This window comes from Geotrypetes seraphini, chromosome 14 (assembly GCF_902459505.1).
Source record: "Geotrypetes seraphini chromosome 14, aGeoSer1.1, whole genome shotgun sequence".
Lineage (NCBI taxonomy): Eukaryota > Metazoa > Chordata > Amphibia > Gymnophiona > Dermophiidae > Geotrypetes > Geotrypetes seraphini.
Window position 1 is genome coordinate 13896167 of NC_047097.1, and position 17155 is coordinate 13913321.

The 17155-nt window shown below is 43.5% G+C and overlaps 1 protein-coding gene across 2 annotated transcripts in view; it reads left to right on the top strand.

Moving 5' to 3' along the window:
• Positions 1–17155, top strand: part of DNAAF4 (dynein axonemal assembly factor 4) — a 61072-nt gene that overhangs the window by 36359 nt on the left and 7558 nt on the right. The window contains exons 7-9 of one of the 2 annotated variants that reach the window (XM_033919744.1): positions 2063–2216; positions 10275–10380; positions 12623–13020. In XM_033919744.1, coding sequence (XP_033775635.1) covers positions 2063–2216; positions 10275–10380; positions 12623–13005 — 643 coding nt within the window. In that variant the 3' untranslated portion in view covers positions 13006–13020. Of the gene's footprint in view, positions 1–2062; positions 2217–10274; positions 10381–12622; positions 13021–17155 lie in introns of those variants that run through there. The other variant, XM_033919745.1, reaches the window with a different exon arrangement.

Genomic DNA, 17155 nt, shown 5'->3' on the forward strand with positions numbered 1-17155 from the left:
TTTTTTCTTTCTCTCTCTCTCCTTGGCTGCTGGCTGGCTGTTTGGTTGTTTTTTGTTTGTTTGTTTTCTTTCTCTCTCTCTCCTTGGCTGCTGGCTGGCTCTCTGGTTGTTGTTTTTTTTTTCTTTCTCTCTCTCTCCTTGGCCACTGTCTGTCTGTCTTTTATTCTTTGTCTCTCTCTCCTTGGCCGCTGTCTGTCTCTCTGGTCCCCTGTCTGTCATTCTTTCTGTTTGTCTCTCTCCCTGGCCCCCTGTCTGTCTGTTTTGCTTTCTTGCTTTCTGTCTGTCTCTCTCCCTGGCCCCGTCTCTGTCTTTCTTGCTTTCTGTCTCTCTCCCTGCTCGCTGTCTTTCTGTGCGTCTGTCTTTCGTTCTCATGCGCTGCCTACCTGTCTTTCTGTCTCTCTCTGTGGCCCCCTGCCTGTCTCTCTCTGTGGTGCCATGCCTGCCTGCCTTTCTTTCTGTCTCTCTCTGTGCCCCCCTTCTGTCTCCCCCCCCAGAGCAAAGCAAGATTCCTGCCTGCTCCCCAGCACACCCCTCTCCTCAAAGCATAGCATGTTTGCTCCCTGGCCTCCTTTCCCTCTCCCCCCCACTTCCCTGTGCAGCAGCAGCAATTCCCTCCCATCCTTCCCTGTGCAGCAGCACCCCTTGCTTGTTCCCCCTGTCCTGTAGTAGCCCTTCTCCCTTCCTTTTACCTCCCCCCTGTCCAGCAGCACCCATTCCGTTCTCCCTGTCTTGCAGTAGCCCTATTCCCTTCCTTTTACCTGCCCCTGTCCAGCAGCACCCCTTCTCTGCTCCCCCTGTCCTGTAGTAGGCCAGCCATCAGTAGCGTTTCTCATCCCCCCTCCCCTCTCCTCTCAGATCTCACACTGCCGTTGGCAGCGCAGCATTCACAACTGGCTGCTCCTGCTTGCTTCGGTCCTTCGTCGCTGCCAGTTCCCACCTACTTTCTTTTTGCGCGAAGGCAGGAGCAGGACCCAGCAGCGAGGAAGGCACAAAGCAAGCAGGAGCAGCAGCGAGTTAAAGCCTCCCTCTCTGCCCTAGGCTGGAAGCGACGTCAGCAATGGATAAAATCGGCGTTGCATGCTCCTCTTAAGCACCGCAAATCAAACCGCCACAGACTCCACCGCCGCGCATGCACCGCACATAGAACACGGCCACGGAAGCACAAATCATGGTGGCAGGGATCACGCCGTTTCAACTACGCATGTGCGGGTAAGGGTTTTATTATATTAGATGTTTTTCAACTTCCTGGTGTAGGAAGATATAGCAAACACAAAATCAAAAAGACAAAAAAAATCCCACTGAAAAATCAAAAATGATAAACGACAAAAATGTGGGGTGAAATAACTATTGCCAAAGATCATAAATACTTCATTAATCAATACTGAAAAGAATGGTAAGGCTGAGCTTTCATTCAAAACTCATTTGTGGTGCGACCTCAAAAATTAATTCCCCAACTCACTATAGGGCAGTCTAAGGTGATCCATGCGGGGGATTAATTTATCAATCACCAGTCAATCACCACTCACCACCCTTAATGCAAAATCTTATCATGTTAAAACAATATAAATATTATAAATATCATAAATATTCTGTAAACATTATAAGTGTGGAACTTAGCTTCAAACAGCAATGAAACTTCACAATCGTTTCGCCCATGGCTTCGTCAGGAGATCAAGAGAAATGACTATAACTGAACATGTTCCAATCACATTTAACATCCAGTGACCATGTCACTATGTAATCATCCTCACTAGGACTTGTGCTCCATAACTTCTGCCCTGTAATGGTGTCAGCCTGAAAAAACGCCGTGGCACTTTAGTTTTTGTTTTATCATTTTTTTTGTAGAAAGATATAGAACATAAATCTACCCAGACTGTTCTAATTTGATTATATGTCATATTTAAGAACATAAGTACCTCTGCTGGGTCATTTAATTTCAAAGTATTCAAAATATGTAGTTTCAATCTCCTATCTATAACGTTCATGGCTTTTCCTTGCTTTGATTCTTTTAGTACTACATTTTTTAAAAAAAGTGAAATATTTTCTATTCCTTTTATTTTAGCAAGTTGTTTGAAGCAGGAAACTATCTTGCTGCTGTGAATGCTTACAATTTGGCAATCCGAATAAATAGACGCCTTCCAGCTTTATACCTGAATCGTGCAGCCTGCCACCTCAAACTCAGGAACCTGCACAAGGCCATTGAGGACTCTTCTAAGGTAAGAGTTTGGAGCTATCTTTATAACAGGATGCCTTTATCCAAATTATATATAGATACCTAGGTTAAGCCTACTTTATAAAGGCCACTTAAGTGCCTATGCATCTTCGTAAAATAGGCACCCAATACCAGCCTCAAAAGTGTACAAATTTACAAGTTCTCCCAAAAAAGCAGGGTAATATTTTGCATGTATTCTTGGCTTGTTCTTATGCATTCTATAAAATACATGGGTACATTACAACTCCACGTTGGTTCTGTCCCAGTGACAATTCAGGGAACACTCATATGAACACAGTGAAGATGTCCAGAAATGCTGTGATGTTTTTATTCAGATTTGAATGACTTGGCAAGTATGTGTTTCGGCCCTATGGCCTGCATCAGTAGTCTCTATGATTTAATGTAGGCTTTGAATACAAGAAAAATTCCAATTTGAATATTTTAAATTACAAAAGTCCAAAAATAATACATTCAGATTAACAGCCAGTGAGGTGAACTATTCCAGATCAAGGAGTAGTAGAGAAAAAGACCTTAGGATAACTATAAAGCAGTCTATCCTGAAGACAATCTAGCTTCAGATCAATATTTGAAGAAGATGACACATCCTCAGTCATAAAAAAAACCCCACTCAAATAACACTACTCTTGATTTACTGATTTTCAAAGCTGTATAGAAATAATCAATCTAAACCAGACATGGGCAAACTACGGCCTGTGGGCCATATCCGGAGCGTTTAGATGTTTAAATTGGCCTGCTGACCGTCCGGCCCTTTTGCACAACTGGTGTGTGGAAGGAGCATGAGCATCGCCACCGCTGACCTCCGTCAGCTTGTGGCAGGCGCGAGCTGCAGCACTTTAGGGGAGCTGCTCCCTGTGCTCTTCTCCTGCAATCGGCCCCACTCAGGGGGCGGGCGACTGTTGTGTGGAAGGAGTGCGAGCGTCACTGCCGACCTCTGTTCGGTGCAGTTTAGTGGGTGGTGCAGTCGTGTGTCGCAAATGGCCTAGAGGAGACCTCGCACCTGAGTGGATGAAGTGCTTGTGGCAGGCACAAGCTGCAGCGCTTTAGAGGAGCTGCTCCCTGGTTCTTCTCTTGCGCAGTGGGGCCACTGTACAAAGCACCAGCACTGCTAGTCCAGGCAAGTACTGAGAGGGGAGGGTTGGGGCCTGGGAAGCTGCTGGACTAAGGAAAATAAAGGGAGAACTGCTACTGGACAATGAAGGGAGGGGGCTGGGAAGCTGCTGGACTAAGGAAAATAAAAGGAGAGTTGCTGCTGCACCAGGAAGGGAGGGTTGGAGGCTGGGAAGCTGCTGGACTAAGGAAAATGAAGGGAGAGCTGCTACTGGACAGGGAAGTTGCTGAACTAAGGAAAATAAAGGGAGAGCTGTTACTGGACCTGGAGGTAAGGAGGAGAGATGCTGCTGGGAGGGGAGGAGGGGAAGGGAAGAGAGTTACTGTTGGATAGGGGGGAGGAGGGAAGGGAGAAGGGGGAGAAAGGAAGGAGACAGCTGGCAGGGAGATTAAAGGAGGGGACAGGGTCAGGGTGGGAGAGACAAAGGAATGAGAAAGTAGAGAGACTGATGCTGGGAAGGGGTCAGAAAAATAAGGAGAGAGGGACAAAGATGCTAGATCTGGTGTAGGAGAGATAAAAATGAGAGCAGTGAAGGGGGAGAGGGCAGACAGTGGATGGAACAGGCAGATGCTGGAAGGAAGAGAGTGAAAAGAAGATGAAAGCAGAAACCAGAGACAACAGTCTGCTCTTTGGGAGGGGGGGTTCTTTCTTTCTGCCTTAGCCCTGTCTCTTACCATCATCATTTTGCAGCGCCTCAGAACTCGGTTGCCTGGTGCTGGCACCGCCCCTCCCCCCCCCCCCCGAGGTCGCTCGACCCCTCTGGCAAATTTAAGAACCCATTGTGGCCCACGAGTCAAAAAGTTTGCCCACCCCTGATCTAAACCATCTAGATAGAAAGTTGAGTGGCAATAAATCCACTTTTTGCGAAACAGGGGCCCTGTTGGGAGACTGCTATTTTGACTTTGTGGGTGTATTGCCAGACTCGATATTCCTGACAAGTACCTTTCTTGTCTTCCTATACGAAGCCGGGTCGAGGAGACATCCTTGGAAGATAAGTGTGTTAACCAATCAGGCGAGACGAGGTAGACCTGCTTTCAAGGCCACCATCTCTAGTTAGATTCGTAGAGCAATATCCTCTGCATACATTGGCTGTGGATATCAACTGCCTATTTCATTGAAAGCACATTCGACAAGAGATGTGGCCTCCTCTTGGGCAGAAGCTCTGGGAATTCCACCCAAAGAGATTTGTAAATCTGCAGCTTGGTCCTTCCTTCATACCTTTACCAAATTCTACAGGGTGGATATAGCAGCATAAGTGGATACCTCTTTTGAGTCCTCAGTACTTTGAGCAGGCTCATCTATACCACCCTAGACTTTGGGGACTGCTTAAGTATGTGCCTGTGTTTCAGCATATCATCCCAGCAAACAACCTGCTGCCTGTGTTACCAAATAGGGGCAAGGTCACCTGAGGCTAAATAAAAATAGAGGTGCTTTCCGCCAAAAATGGAGCTGAACCGCCAAAAAAAGAACCTCCATAGACCTGCAGCGGCTAAGAGGCCTAAACCATCTCAGTCACTAAGCAGGAAAACCCGTCATCAGCTGTTAAGGGAGCCCCTGGCCGCTTCACGGTATGGGAATCCTTTGTGCCTGACTGTTGGCGGCTAGGGAACCTCCCGCGTGGGCGGCAAGGGAAGCCTGGGCTTCCCCACAAACAGTTGCCGGCCACGAGACACTCGTGAAGGGGGATCCCTGGCTGCCAGCACCTGATGCCGACGAGGATTCCCCTTCGCAGCGGCCTGCCTCGCTCGAACAGGCCAGCCGCAAGTGCCTTGCGACTGGATAACAATGAGCACTTTTCCCCTTACAAAAGTGCTCATTGCTCCAGATGCGACCTAGCTAGAGAAAAAAGTGCCAGTTAGCAGAAAAAGACAATAAAATACAGTAAATTTAAAGGAAAAGAGCCCTTTAGACCAGCATAGCTTCAGGATTTTTTTTTTCTTTCAGAACAGATTTCACAGCTCTCAAAGCTGGAGGCCTGACCGGTATTGGTGGCCAGGCTGCCAACTGGGGCACCACTACAGAAATGTGGGGCGGTGGAGGAAGGGGGGGAGGGACCCAGCACAAGACCTGCTGGGTTTGACACCACCGGGTTTGACACCCCCAAGGCCTGATGGATCCCCAAACAGGACCCGTCCAAGCTCCGTCCGGCACTAAAAGGAGAACCAGGAGTCCTAAAACAAATTCTAATAGGCCTAACAGAAGGAGCCAGATTTTTCTTACTTCTACCTGCTGGAGACTGAGAAAAGACTGGGTTGGTAGAGGGAGCCTCAGCTAATATACTACAACCAAGTTTTGGTCTCAGTCTCCACCTGCTGGTCACAGTGAGATATAACCCATCTGTAAAGATTAACTACCGGTCTACAGGCTAACAGAAAAAAAATTAGCAGATAAGAATCTAATTTCTCCTTTTCTTGTATTCATTGTTCCTCTCAGAGGCTTGCTAATGTTTTAACTACATTATTGTTTCTTTAGTGATTGTTTTACATTCATCAGAGCAGATCACAGACACTTCGTTTCGGTAAATTCCCCGTACCCCTCCTCCTGTCTTCTACTGTAAGGCTGTTACCAGCTTTGGTACGAACTGAAGCGGGCAGCAAAGACCAGGGAGAAGGGGGAGGAGTTAAAAAGCTGTGATTGACATCTTCTGTAGTATGCTCACAAGCACAGATGGATTACTCTGTGGTTCAGCATGCCATCCTTATCCAATGGAAAAAATATCAAGGTACCCTCGCCAAACTTACTCTCAAATCAACCATACGAGAAGCAACCAACCACTACGTCAAATCAGTAAGTAAATGGCGAAGAAACAATAGACCACAATGGTTCTCTACGGAGATCTCAGAATGGAGGAAGACCTTGCGAAGAACGTCAAGAAGGGCGATAAATCCTTCTTCAGGTACATTAGTGAAAGAAAAAGAAACACAGATGGGATAGTACGCCTTAGGAAACCCAACGGGAACTTTGTGGAATTAGATTTCGAAAAAGCCAAACTGTTAAATAAATACTTCTGCTCGGTCTTCACTTGCGAGGCACCGGGATCCAGCCCTCAGCTGCCGACAAGGGAAAGCTCGGAAGATCCATTTCAAAATTTTGAGTTTACGCCCAGTAGTGTCTATGATGAGCTATCTAGACTCAAGGTGAACAAAGCCATGGGACCGGACAAACTACACCACAGGGTAATCAGGGAACTGAGTGACGTCCTGGCGGAACCGTTATCCGCGCTCTTCAATCTTTCCCTAAGTACAGGAAGAGTTCCGTTGGATTGGAAGACGGCTAACATCATTCCACTCCACAAAAAGGGAAGCAGGACAGAGGCTGAGAATTACAGACCGGTGAGTCTCACATCGATAATAAGTAAACTTATGGAAACACTAATCAAACGCCAATTGGATACAATCCTGAACGAGGAGAAACTACGGGATCCCCGTCAACATGGTTTTACGAAGGGAAGGTCCTGTCAATCAAATCTGATCAGCTTCTTTGACTGGGTAACAAGGAAGTTGGACATTGTGTACTTAGACTTCAGGAAAGCATTTGATAGCGTCCCACACCGCAGGTTATTGAGCAAGATGAGTTCGATGGGACTGGGTGTAACATTAATTGCATGGGTTAGGGACTGGCTTAAGGGTAGACAACAGAGGGTAGTGGTTAACGGTACCTTCTTCGATACGACAGAGTGATCAGCGGAGTGCCGCAGGGCTCGGTCTTGGGCCCGATCCTATTTAACATCATCGTAAGTGACTTGACTGAGGGGCTTCGAGGTAAAATTACATTATTCGGCGATGACGCCAAACTATGCAACATAGCAGGCAAAAGCTCATCGGACGTTAGCACAGTGCCCGACAAAATGCCTGACAGTATGACGCAGGACCTACTCCTGCTTGAGCATTGGTCAAAGACTTGGCAACTAAGATTCAATGCCAAAAAATGCAAGGTCATGCACCTTGGTGGCAAAAATCCATGCAGGACTTACACCCTAAATGGCGAGATCCTAGCAAGGACTGTTGCAGAATGCGACTTGGGCGTGATCATTAGCGAAGACATGAAGACTGCCAATCAAGTGGAGAAAGCTTCCTCCAGGGCTAGGCAAATCATGGGTTCTATCCGTAGAAGTTTCATCAGCCGTAAGCCCCAGGTTATTATGCCATTGTACAGATCCATGGTGAGACCCCCATCTGGAATACTATGTGCAATTCTGGAGGCCGCATTATCAAAAGGATGTGCGGAGAGTTGAGTCGGTTCAGCGAATGGCCACCAGAATGGTTTCAGGACTCAAGGATCTCCCGTATGAGGAACGGCTGGATAAGTTGCAGCTATACTCACTTGAAGAACGCAGAGAGAGGGGAGACATGATCGAGACATTCAAATATGTCATGGGCTGTATCGAGGTGGAAGAAGATCTCTTTTTTCTTAAAGGACCCATGACGACAAGAGGGCATCCGTGGAAAATCAAGAGTGGGAAATTTCATGGTGATACCAGAAAATATTTCTTCACCGAAAGGGTGGTTGATCGCTGGAATAATCTTCCACAACAGGTAATTGAGGCCAGCAGCGTGCCAGATTTTAAGAAAAGGTGGGATTAGCATGTCAGATCTCTTCATGGAGATAGATAGGGGGTGGGTCTTGGTGTGGGCAGACTGGATGGGCCGTGGCCCTTTTCTGCCGTCATTTTCTATGTTTCTATGGTATGAATCTAATCTCTTTATTATGCATCTTTCCATTATTGAGAGAAAATCACAGATCATAGCATATGACTTTCCTTCTTATCATGCTACCACATCAAATAGAGAAGATGTAGAATCAAGTTATTCATTTCTGGCTGCATGAAAACTAATTGTAGTGTTTGTTTGATTTGGTAAACACAAATGTACTGAATTACTAACCAGAATCCTGCTACTGTATTTCCTAAACTCAAATCGCCAAACTTACCAGAAGATCAATGCTCAAATTATCGACCAATAGCCAACCTCCCATTTATATCCAAAATTATAGAAAAAATTATCTTCAACCGAACTTCCACCTTCCTTGAAAAAACAAATGCCTTCCACCCGAATCAAACCAGATTCCATCAACACTACTATTCTACTGAACTTTCTTTAATCGGACTTACCACCTCCATCTGCTATTACATTGACCATAGGAAATCAGTCTTGCTAATTTCTTTAGATCTTACAGCAGCATTTGATACAGTTGACCATAATCTTCTCTTAAATCGACTTCAATCAATAGGTATCACAGGTTCAGCTTTAAATTGGGTTTTTTCCTTCTTCCATGACCACGAATACAAAGTATGTTTCAATAACTCCACTTCCTCTAATATCTCTCAGCAACATGGTGTCCCTCAAGGCTCCATATTAACTCCACTTTTATTCAATGTTTTTCTTCTTACACTAGCTCAATCGGATTCACCTGCTTTGCCTATGCTGATGACATGCAATTACTCCATCCCCTAAACCCAAATAATAACTCAGACATCTCAGAAATCAACCTCAAACTGTCCAAAATTAACTCAAGGCTTCAGCTAAATATGTTATCACTAAATGTCAATAAATCAAAGTGTGTACTGTTTCCTGCCACCGATACCTATCGTCTAGCTCAGGGGTAGGGAACTCCGGTCCTCAAGAGCCGTATTCCAGTTGGGTTTTCAGGATTTCCCCAATGAATATGCATGAGATCTATTTGCATGCACTGCTTTCAATGCATATTCATTGGGGAAATCCTGAAAACCCGACTGGAATACGGCTCTCGAGGACCGGAGTTCCCTGGTCTAGCTGATCCCATCAAGATAGACTCCATCCCAGTTCAGTTAAACACTAAGGTGAAAATATTCGGAATTATTCTAGATCAAAACCTCTCTTTTCACCAGCAAATCATTCGATGTCTTTCATCTTTACTCAATCCCCCCACTTTAAACATTTTTATTCACTCCCTCATCATTGCAAACATTGACTACTGTAATTCCCTTTATCAGGGTATAAACCAAAAAGAGATACACAGACTTCAAATCTTACAAAATATGGCTACCATGCAAAAAATTTGATCACGTTACTCCGCTTCTACGTGATGCCCACTGGCTTCCAATCCCTTATCATATTACATTCAAAATTTGTTATTCACCTATAAAATCAAACAATACCATACCCCTGGCTTTATAGACAAACATCTAATCCCTTACGCCTCCTCTCGCACACTCCGCTCTAATTATCAAGATCTTGTCCCCTCCATCTGAGAAATTTTCTATGACACCACCAGAAATTCCATCTTCTCAGTCATGGTGCCCTCACTATGGAACACTCTTCCCCTACATATAAAGCAAGAGTCCTCTCTCCCGCTATTCAAGACAAAGCTCAAAACTTTTTTATTCGAGGACGCCTACAATACCTAATCCAGGAATCCCGTCTGCTCTCCCTGAAATATTTTTTATACTTCAGGTTCTTAACCCCAAACGCCTCGCTAGAGGCGAACTAACCCTAATGTCTTATCCACCCCTCTCCTTCATTTATATATTTTTTATCTTGATGTATTTTTTTGCCACCTCTTGTACCTTCCACCCCTGTGATGACAGTCTTATGTCATGTTACCTCCCCCCCTCACTAAATTTTGTGATGGGTTGAGGGGTTTTTCTCTTTTTATTTTTCCTTTTTAACATTTGCTTTTAAATTGATTTTTTACTGACTGTAAACTGTCTAGATATGTCTTGGACAGTATATCAACTTGGAAACTTGGTCTGCAGTTTTGCTGATTGTTAGGATGTGCCAATTTCCTTCTGATTAGAGACTTACCATACTTAGCTTTCTGCATCCATCTTACCATCTAGGATTGGCAGCCTCTAAACTTTGATTCTCAGAATGGCTTTCTCTGTATGAATAGGATATCTATGTTTGAGATGAAATAATGAATGCATTCCTCACCCTGGATATTTCTTTGATAAAGGCGCTTGATCTGCTGACACCCCCCGTTCCAGATAATGCTGATTCTAGAGTGAAAGCTCATGTGAGGCGAGGCGCTGCCTTCTGTGAACTGGAGTTGTATGTAGAAGGTAAGAACTTACTGTGGAGTGAGAGTCTTATTGAAAAAAAACCCATGGAGGGGCATAATAATAGTAAAAAATCTAAGTTCCTTTTTGGCCTAAGACTTTAAGCACCCAAAGTAGGCAGCAGGGAAATGTCCATTCTTGAAAATAACGTCCAAAATGTGGGTTTTTTTTTTAGAATGGCCTATTTGTACATTCAGGCATTTAATTGCCCAGACCACCACTACATCTACCTTTAAGCTCTATTCTCGAAAAAAAAAAAAAATCGCCAAAGTCCCAAACATCCAAAACAAGACCTTTTAGGCATGGGAGGGACCAGTCCTTCACCTAAAAAGATGATTCTCTAACCGGCGTCTGTCATAAGTTCCATTTAGAGAATCATGAAATCGTCTCTCCCCCCCCCTTGCAATGATTGCGGCAGGAGAGATGCCCCCTGAGGACTCCTGTAGCCAAAACATGGTCCGTTTCAAAAGAATAGCCTTACTGGGTCAGTAGCCCGTTCTCACGGTGGCCAATCCAGGTCACTAGTACCTGGCCAAAACCTAAGGAGTAGCAATACTCTACGTTACCGATCCAAGGCAAGCAGTAGCTTCCCCCATGTCTTTCTCAATAACAGACTATGGACTTTTCCTCCAGTAACTTGTCCAAACCTTTCGTAAAACCAGCTACGCTATCCGCTCTTACCACAACCTCTGGCAATGCGTTCCAGAGCTTAACTATTCTCTGAGTGAAAAAAAAATTTCTCCTATTGGTTTTAAAAGTATTTCCCTGTAACTTCGAGTGTCCCCTAGTCTTTGTAATTTTTGATGTAGTGAAAAATCAATCCACTTGTACCGGTTGTACTCCACTCAGGATTTTGTAGACTTCAATCATATCTCCCCTCAGCTGTCTCTTTTTCAAGCTGAAGAGCCCTAACCTTTTTAGTCCTTCCTCATACGAGAGGAATTCCATCCCCTTTATCATCTTGATCACTCTTCTTTGAACCTTTTCTAGTTACGCTATATCTTTCTTGAGAGATAATGAGACCAGAATTGAGCGCTATACTCCAGGTGAGGTCGAACCATGGAGCAATACAGAGGCATTGGAACATTCTTTTTTATTTATTTATCAATAATTTATTCCTTTTTCAACAAAAACAATTATTGAACAAGTCAAGAGCCCAATCTCATTACAAAGATAAAACATCTAAACAAGTTAACAATAAAAAATAATACATTTTTTTTAAGTCTCTTCCATAGCCCACATTTCGAGAGAGACAGTCACACATATCAGAGGGAGTGATATTGAAACAAAATTAAAATACACATTTCCAAATTATTAATAGTGGCTCCTCCCCATTCATTTAAATGGACTAGCTCAGTATGATTCTCGGTCCCCTGCATTGATACCCCCTTTCCTTCAAGGAAGAATTGTAATTGGGAGGGTTCATAAAAAAATATAAGAATTTTGATCTAAATAAATCATACATTTACAAGGAAAACATAATTGGAATTTTGCCCCCAATGCTTTCACATTTTCTTTCTTCTCCAGGAATCTTTTCCTTCTTGTTTGCGTAGATCTTGAAACATCTGGAAAAATTTAAATCTTTCCATTCAGAAAGGAGACTTCTTTAAAAAGAGATGAAGACGTGCTTCCTTATCCTGTTGGAATACAAATGTTACCAATAGCATAGAACGCAATACAACTTCCTCCTGAGAACTTTCCAATATATTAGAAATATCTAATGGAGTTGAAGAAATCACAGAAAGCAAATTTTCAGGTTCAGAGGTGGAAGGTTTCTTAGAAGGAACTGGCAGAAAATATATCTTATGTAGAGGGGGAAGACCTTCTTCAGGGTAATAGAGAACTTCCTTCAAAAATTTGTAAAATATTTCTTTACATAACATAGTAATCATTTTAGGAGAGTTCAGCAATCTTAAATTTAGTTGTTTCGTATAATTTTCAAAATTTTCTATCTTCCTCAATAGAACTAATTTGTCCTGAACAACAGTTCTACAAGTTGTTTGAAGACCTTGTACTAATGTCTCTAAACTGCTGAATTTCTCTCCTTGGGTCATCAATTCCTCTTCACATTTTTTTACCTTTAAAGTTTGTTCTTGAACAAGAGGAAAGGTTTCCAGGCATACCTGTTACGGGGAATCTAATGCAGTCCAAATCGAACCAAGAGTAATCTTGGCGGGTCTAACGAGGGGCTGAATAGGTGGCATTTCCTCTCTCTGCGCTGAAATTGCTGTGTCCTCCCTCACAGAATATCCTCCGGCCACAGTTTCCTGCGGGGTCAACCAGCCTGAAAGCTCCACAGAAGGCGTTGGTTCCGCTGCTATCGGCACTGCAGGCACACCCCTCTCTCTCTGCAAGGGAGGCGCTGGTCCTGCAGGGCTAAGTGAAATCTCGCTTCCCATGTCCGGCTCAGCGGGAGTGCCCTGGGGCGAAGAGGAGAGGAAGCCCATGAGAACTCCGTGCCGCATTAGGACAGGTTACGGTTGTTGGGCTGAGACTGCCATCCTGCCCCTTCTCTTTGGTATAGCAGAAATGCTTCCAATCACAGAAACAGAGGTAAAATTTCCCCAACAGGCAGGAGCTCTACTGTGGATGTCCGTCCACTATGGCATCATCTTGTCTATGCATTAGAGCATTCTTAGGGCTCCTTTTACAAAGCCGCGCTAGTGGGTTTAACATGCGTGACTTTTCATCATGCACTAACCCCTGCGCTGGCCAAAAAACTACTGCCTACTCAAGAGGAGGCAGTAGCGGCTAGCACGGCCAACGGTTTAGCGTGCAGCTTTGTAAAAGGAGCCCTTAGTCTTGTTAACCATATCTTTTTAAATAATTTCTAGCATCTTGTTTGCTTTTTTGGCTGCCACCATACCCACCACACATTGGACTGAAGGTTTCATTGTATTGCCTACAATGGGCAGAAGTCAATAAAACAATTTATAGCATTATGTTCCTTGACTGATAGCAACCCCAAAAATATAATTTCTGAACAAAAACGCTGTAAAATGCCACAAAATTGTGCAAAAAAGATGCAAATATTTTGCATTTCAGCAGCCATATTGGAAGCATGCTAGCGATGCAAATGACATCATTGAATTGCTAGAAATGCAGAAAACAAATTCTAAATGTACAAAATGCCCAGTATCGATAAAAATGCAATAAATAACTAAACCATATTGAATATATTGAGGCAAAAATGTAAAAAATGCTTAAATGATAAAAAACATATTAAAATCTGTGTGTATGGAAGTCTAAAACATGAGGGAAATTAAATACTTGTAAAAATACATGAATGCTTCCATGTATATAAATCACATGGGTATATAAAATGTTAAAACATGATAAATTCAAAGAAATACAGGTAGGATGTGCCAATTACCTTCTGATTGGTAGGTCCATTTCCTGATTTAGATCTTTTAGCTCTACATTGCCAAATTTAAAAATTAACCTCTGTTCTATCTGTAACTAAGTTCTGTCATTGTCACCACTTCTCCAACATGGGTTTTCTTTCTGCATATAGGCCAAAATAGGGAGAAATATAATACAAAACCCTCTGCGCAAAAAAATATACTTCTCTAACAATTTATCACGGAGTGCAGGTGATCGAGGCAGACAGCATGCCAGACTTTAAGAATAAATGGGATACCCATGTGGGATCCATACGAGGGTCAAGATAAGAAAATTGGGTCATTAGGGCATAGACAGGAGGTGGGTAAGCAGAGTGGGCAGACTTGATGGGCTGTAGCCCTTTTCTGCCGTCATCTTCTATGTTTCTAGTATGCATTACAAAACATAATCATTAAATATGAAAATAAAATGTTTTATGTGAAGTGCTCAGACCAATCACTTACGTGTTCAATGGATTCAAGCAACTGTGGCTCATAGGGCCATCACAGCACCCAAAAAGTCCCATACTGCCCAAAACCTTCAAATAAAGCCAAGATACTTATCTTTGCCTTATTGGCGGTGTTATTCCATTTCAGTCACTACTTGCTACCCTTTGTATGCAGTTACACCATGCTACACTCCCCTGTGAAGTGACCCCCGATCTGGATTTTGCAAAATCTTCATCAGGAGAGGAAACTCTCAGAGACTACATAAACAATAAAGCGTAAATCCTCAAAAATATGAGCTACCAGAGGTTTATCACTAGCTTTTCTTTTTATAGTATTGTGTTGTTCAATAATTCTATTGAAAGCTTGTTTTGTCTTGCCTATATAAAGTAAATAGCAAGGGCACATCACAACATAGATTACATTTGTAGTTTGACAATTTGAAAACTGTCTCAATTCAAACTATTCACCTGTTTTTGGATGGACAAACTCATTTGTTTTAACGTTCACCAGACAGAACAACATAGGCATGGGAAATTCACCAAACTTTGTCTCTTACGTATGAAACAGGGAGTGCAGAAGGGAATAAATTCTTTGATTTCTTAAAAGCAACCATGAGATTTTTGTCTAAGAAACATGGAATATTTTGTATAATGGATCAATGTTTTCTTAATAATTTTATTATGTCATATGATAAGAACATAAGACTGGCCACACTGGGACAAGACTGAATGTCCATCAAGTCCAGTATTCTGTTTCCAACAATGGCCAACCAAGGTCACAAGTACCTGGCAGAAACCCAAAGAGTAGCAACATTCCAGAGCTGATATTGTGATGTCATAATGCCTCATTCCAGCAATGCCTAAGAGCCAACCTCATCAGTGATATCACAGTGGTTTGATTATTTTATACTTGGCTCGCATAAGAACATAAAAGTTGCCATGCTGGGACAGACCGAAGGCCCATTAAGCCCAGCATCCTGTTTCCAACAATGGCCAATCCATGTCCCAATGGTTGTAATAAAGTGGACAGACCACCATATCAGTACTTCTTTTAGTTTTCGTGTGCAATAATGATTTCTTGTCTTGTGATCCAGCTTTGTAAAGACCTTCTTAAATTAATTTGCTGGGATAACCTCTATCCCTGAACCTAGAAAACGTGGAGGGGCATAATAAAAAAAAACATCTAAGTCCCCTTTTGGCCTAGGCCCTAAATGCTGAAAAAAGAAGCAGGGAAAATGTCCATTCTCAAGGAGGTTTTTTTTAAATAATGGCCTGCATCTACGTTCAGCTGTTTAAACTCCCAGACCACCACTACGTCTACACTTACAACAGAATAATGAACCCCAAAAAAGCCTAAGTCCCAAACGCCCAAAACCAGACCTTTTAGGCAAAGGAGGAGCCAGTCCTTCGCCTAAAAGCTAGTTTCTGTAACCGGTGTCTGTCAGAAAGAACATTGGTTAACCCAGGACAAGAAAGCAGCATATTCTCATTGATGGGTGACGTCACCGACAGAGCCCCGGTACAGACACTTGAAGAACTTGAAAAAGTGCCTTCCCGCCTGTCGTAGGCGCGCGGTCCCTCAGTTTCTTAGTTTCCACGAAGCTAAGAAGTTGTGTTTTAAATGCTGTTGAAAAATTTTTCATTCTCTGCCTTCCTGCTCTCGCGGTTTACTGACTTTTTGTCAGTTTCTTCTTTTAGTTTTTTTATAAGTTCATACTACATTAAAACCAAAAAAAAAAAGAAAAGAAACAATTAAACTTTATTTTTTCTTTATCGTTGTCGGTTTGGCCTTGTGGGGCCTTATGGATTGCCATTTTCTTTTCTCCCCCCTGCATGGCTCTTGTCCCGGGCTGGTTTTTCCTGCCCAATCTTCCTCTACGCAGTGGTGGAACTTGTCTTCATCGACATCCTTCTGTTATTTTAGCAATGTTGGGCCCTCGGCCTTGCTGTTTTTTTTCCTTCCATTGCTTTTTTCCTCTTCAGCGCATTTTCATGTGTATTCTCCAGAAGCAGTTTTCCGTCGATGCCGGTGATCCGGTACCCAGTGTTACTTCCAGCACCGATTCTCCAGTCCCCACCGTTGGTGGTGATCTTTTGGTAAGTTGGTTTTTCTCCTTTGGGCTTCTGGTCATTGTAGCAGTGAGTCAAGTCCTGCTGACCTTTTTTTAGCCCTATATCTGGCTCTGCTTCAATGTCGATGACTGTCTTGATATGGGCATGTTCATCTTGGAAGCGTGGAGCGACATCGATGGTACCGATCATGAGACAAAGGTATTGGTGTTCTTTTCTTTTCTTCTATTCTGGAGTCACACCTATGGTACCAGTCATCAACCAAGGTTAAACCAAGGTTCTTTTCTTCCTGCTCTGGAACCACACCAATGGTACTGGTCGGGGACCATGGGTACCGGTGTTCTTTTTTTCTCCTCCGGGAGGGGCACCGATGGTACCGGTCATGGGTCCTGGGTGCTGGTGCTTTTTTCTTTCTACTCTGCACAGACACCATAGGTACCAGTCATGGACCAACGGTACCGGTGTCCTTTTCTCTCTGCTTGGCAATGACACCATTGGTACCGGTCATGGACCAACGGTACTGGTGTCCTTTTCTCTCTCCTTGGCAATGACACCACGGGTACCTGTCATGGACCAATGGTACCAGTGCCTTTTTCTCTTCTTGGGAATGACACCATCGGTACTGGTGTTCTTTCCTGTCTGCTCCGGTGGTGGTGTGTGCCTTGATACCAGCTTTTTTCATCTCTGGAGTGTTGACCCTTGGTCCATTGTATCCATTGGTACCGGTTCTTCTTTTTTAACAATGTTTTCTTTCATGCTCACGATTTCAGTCGGCATCTGCATGTTTTCATTGTGGGTAGTGATGACGTTTCTAATGGGTGTCGACCTCCCTGCTCGATGTCGACTTCTCTATCGACGCCATGTTATTGTCGTCGGTTC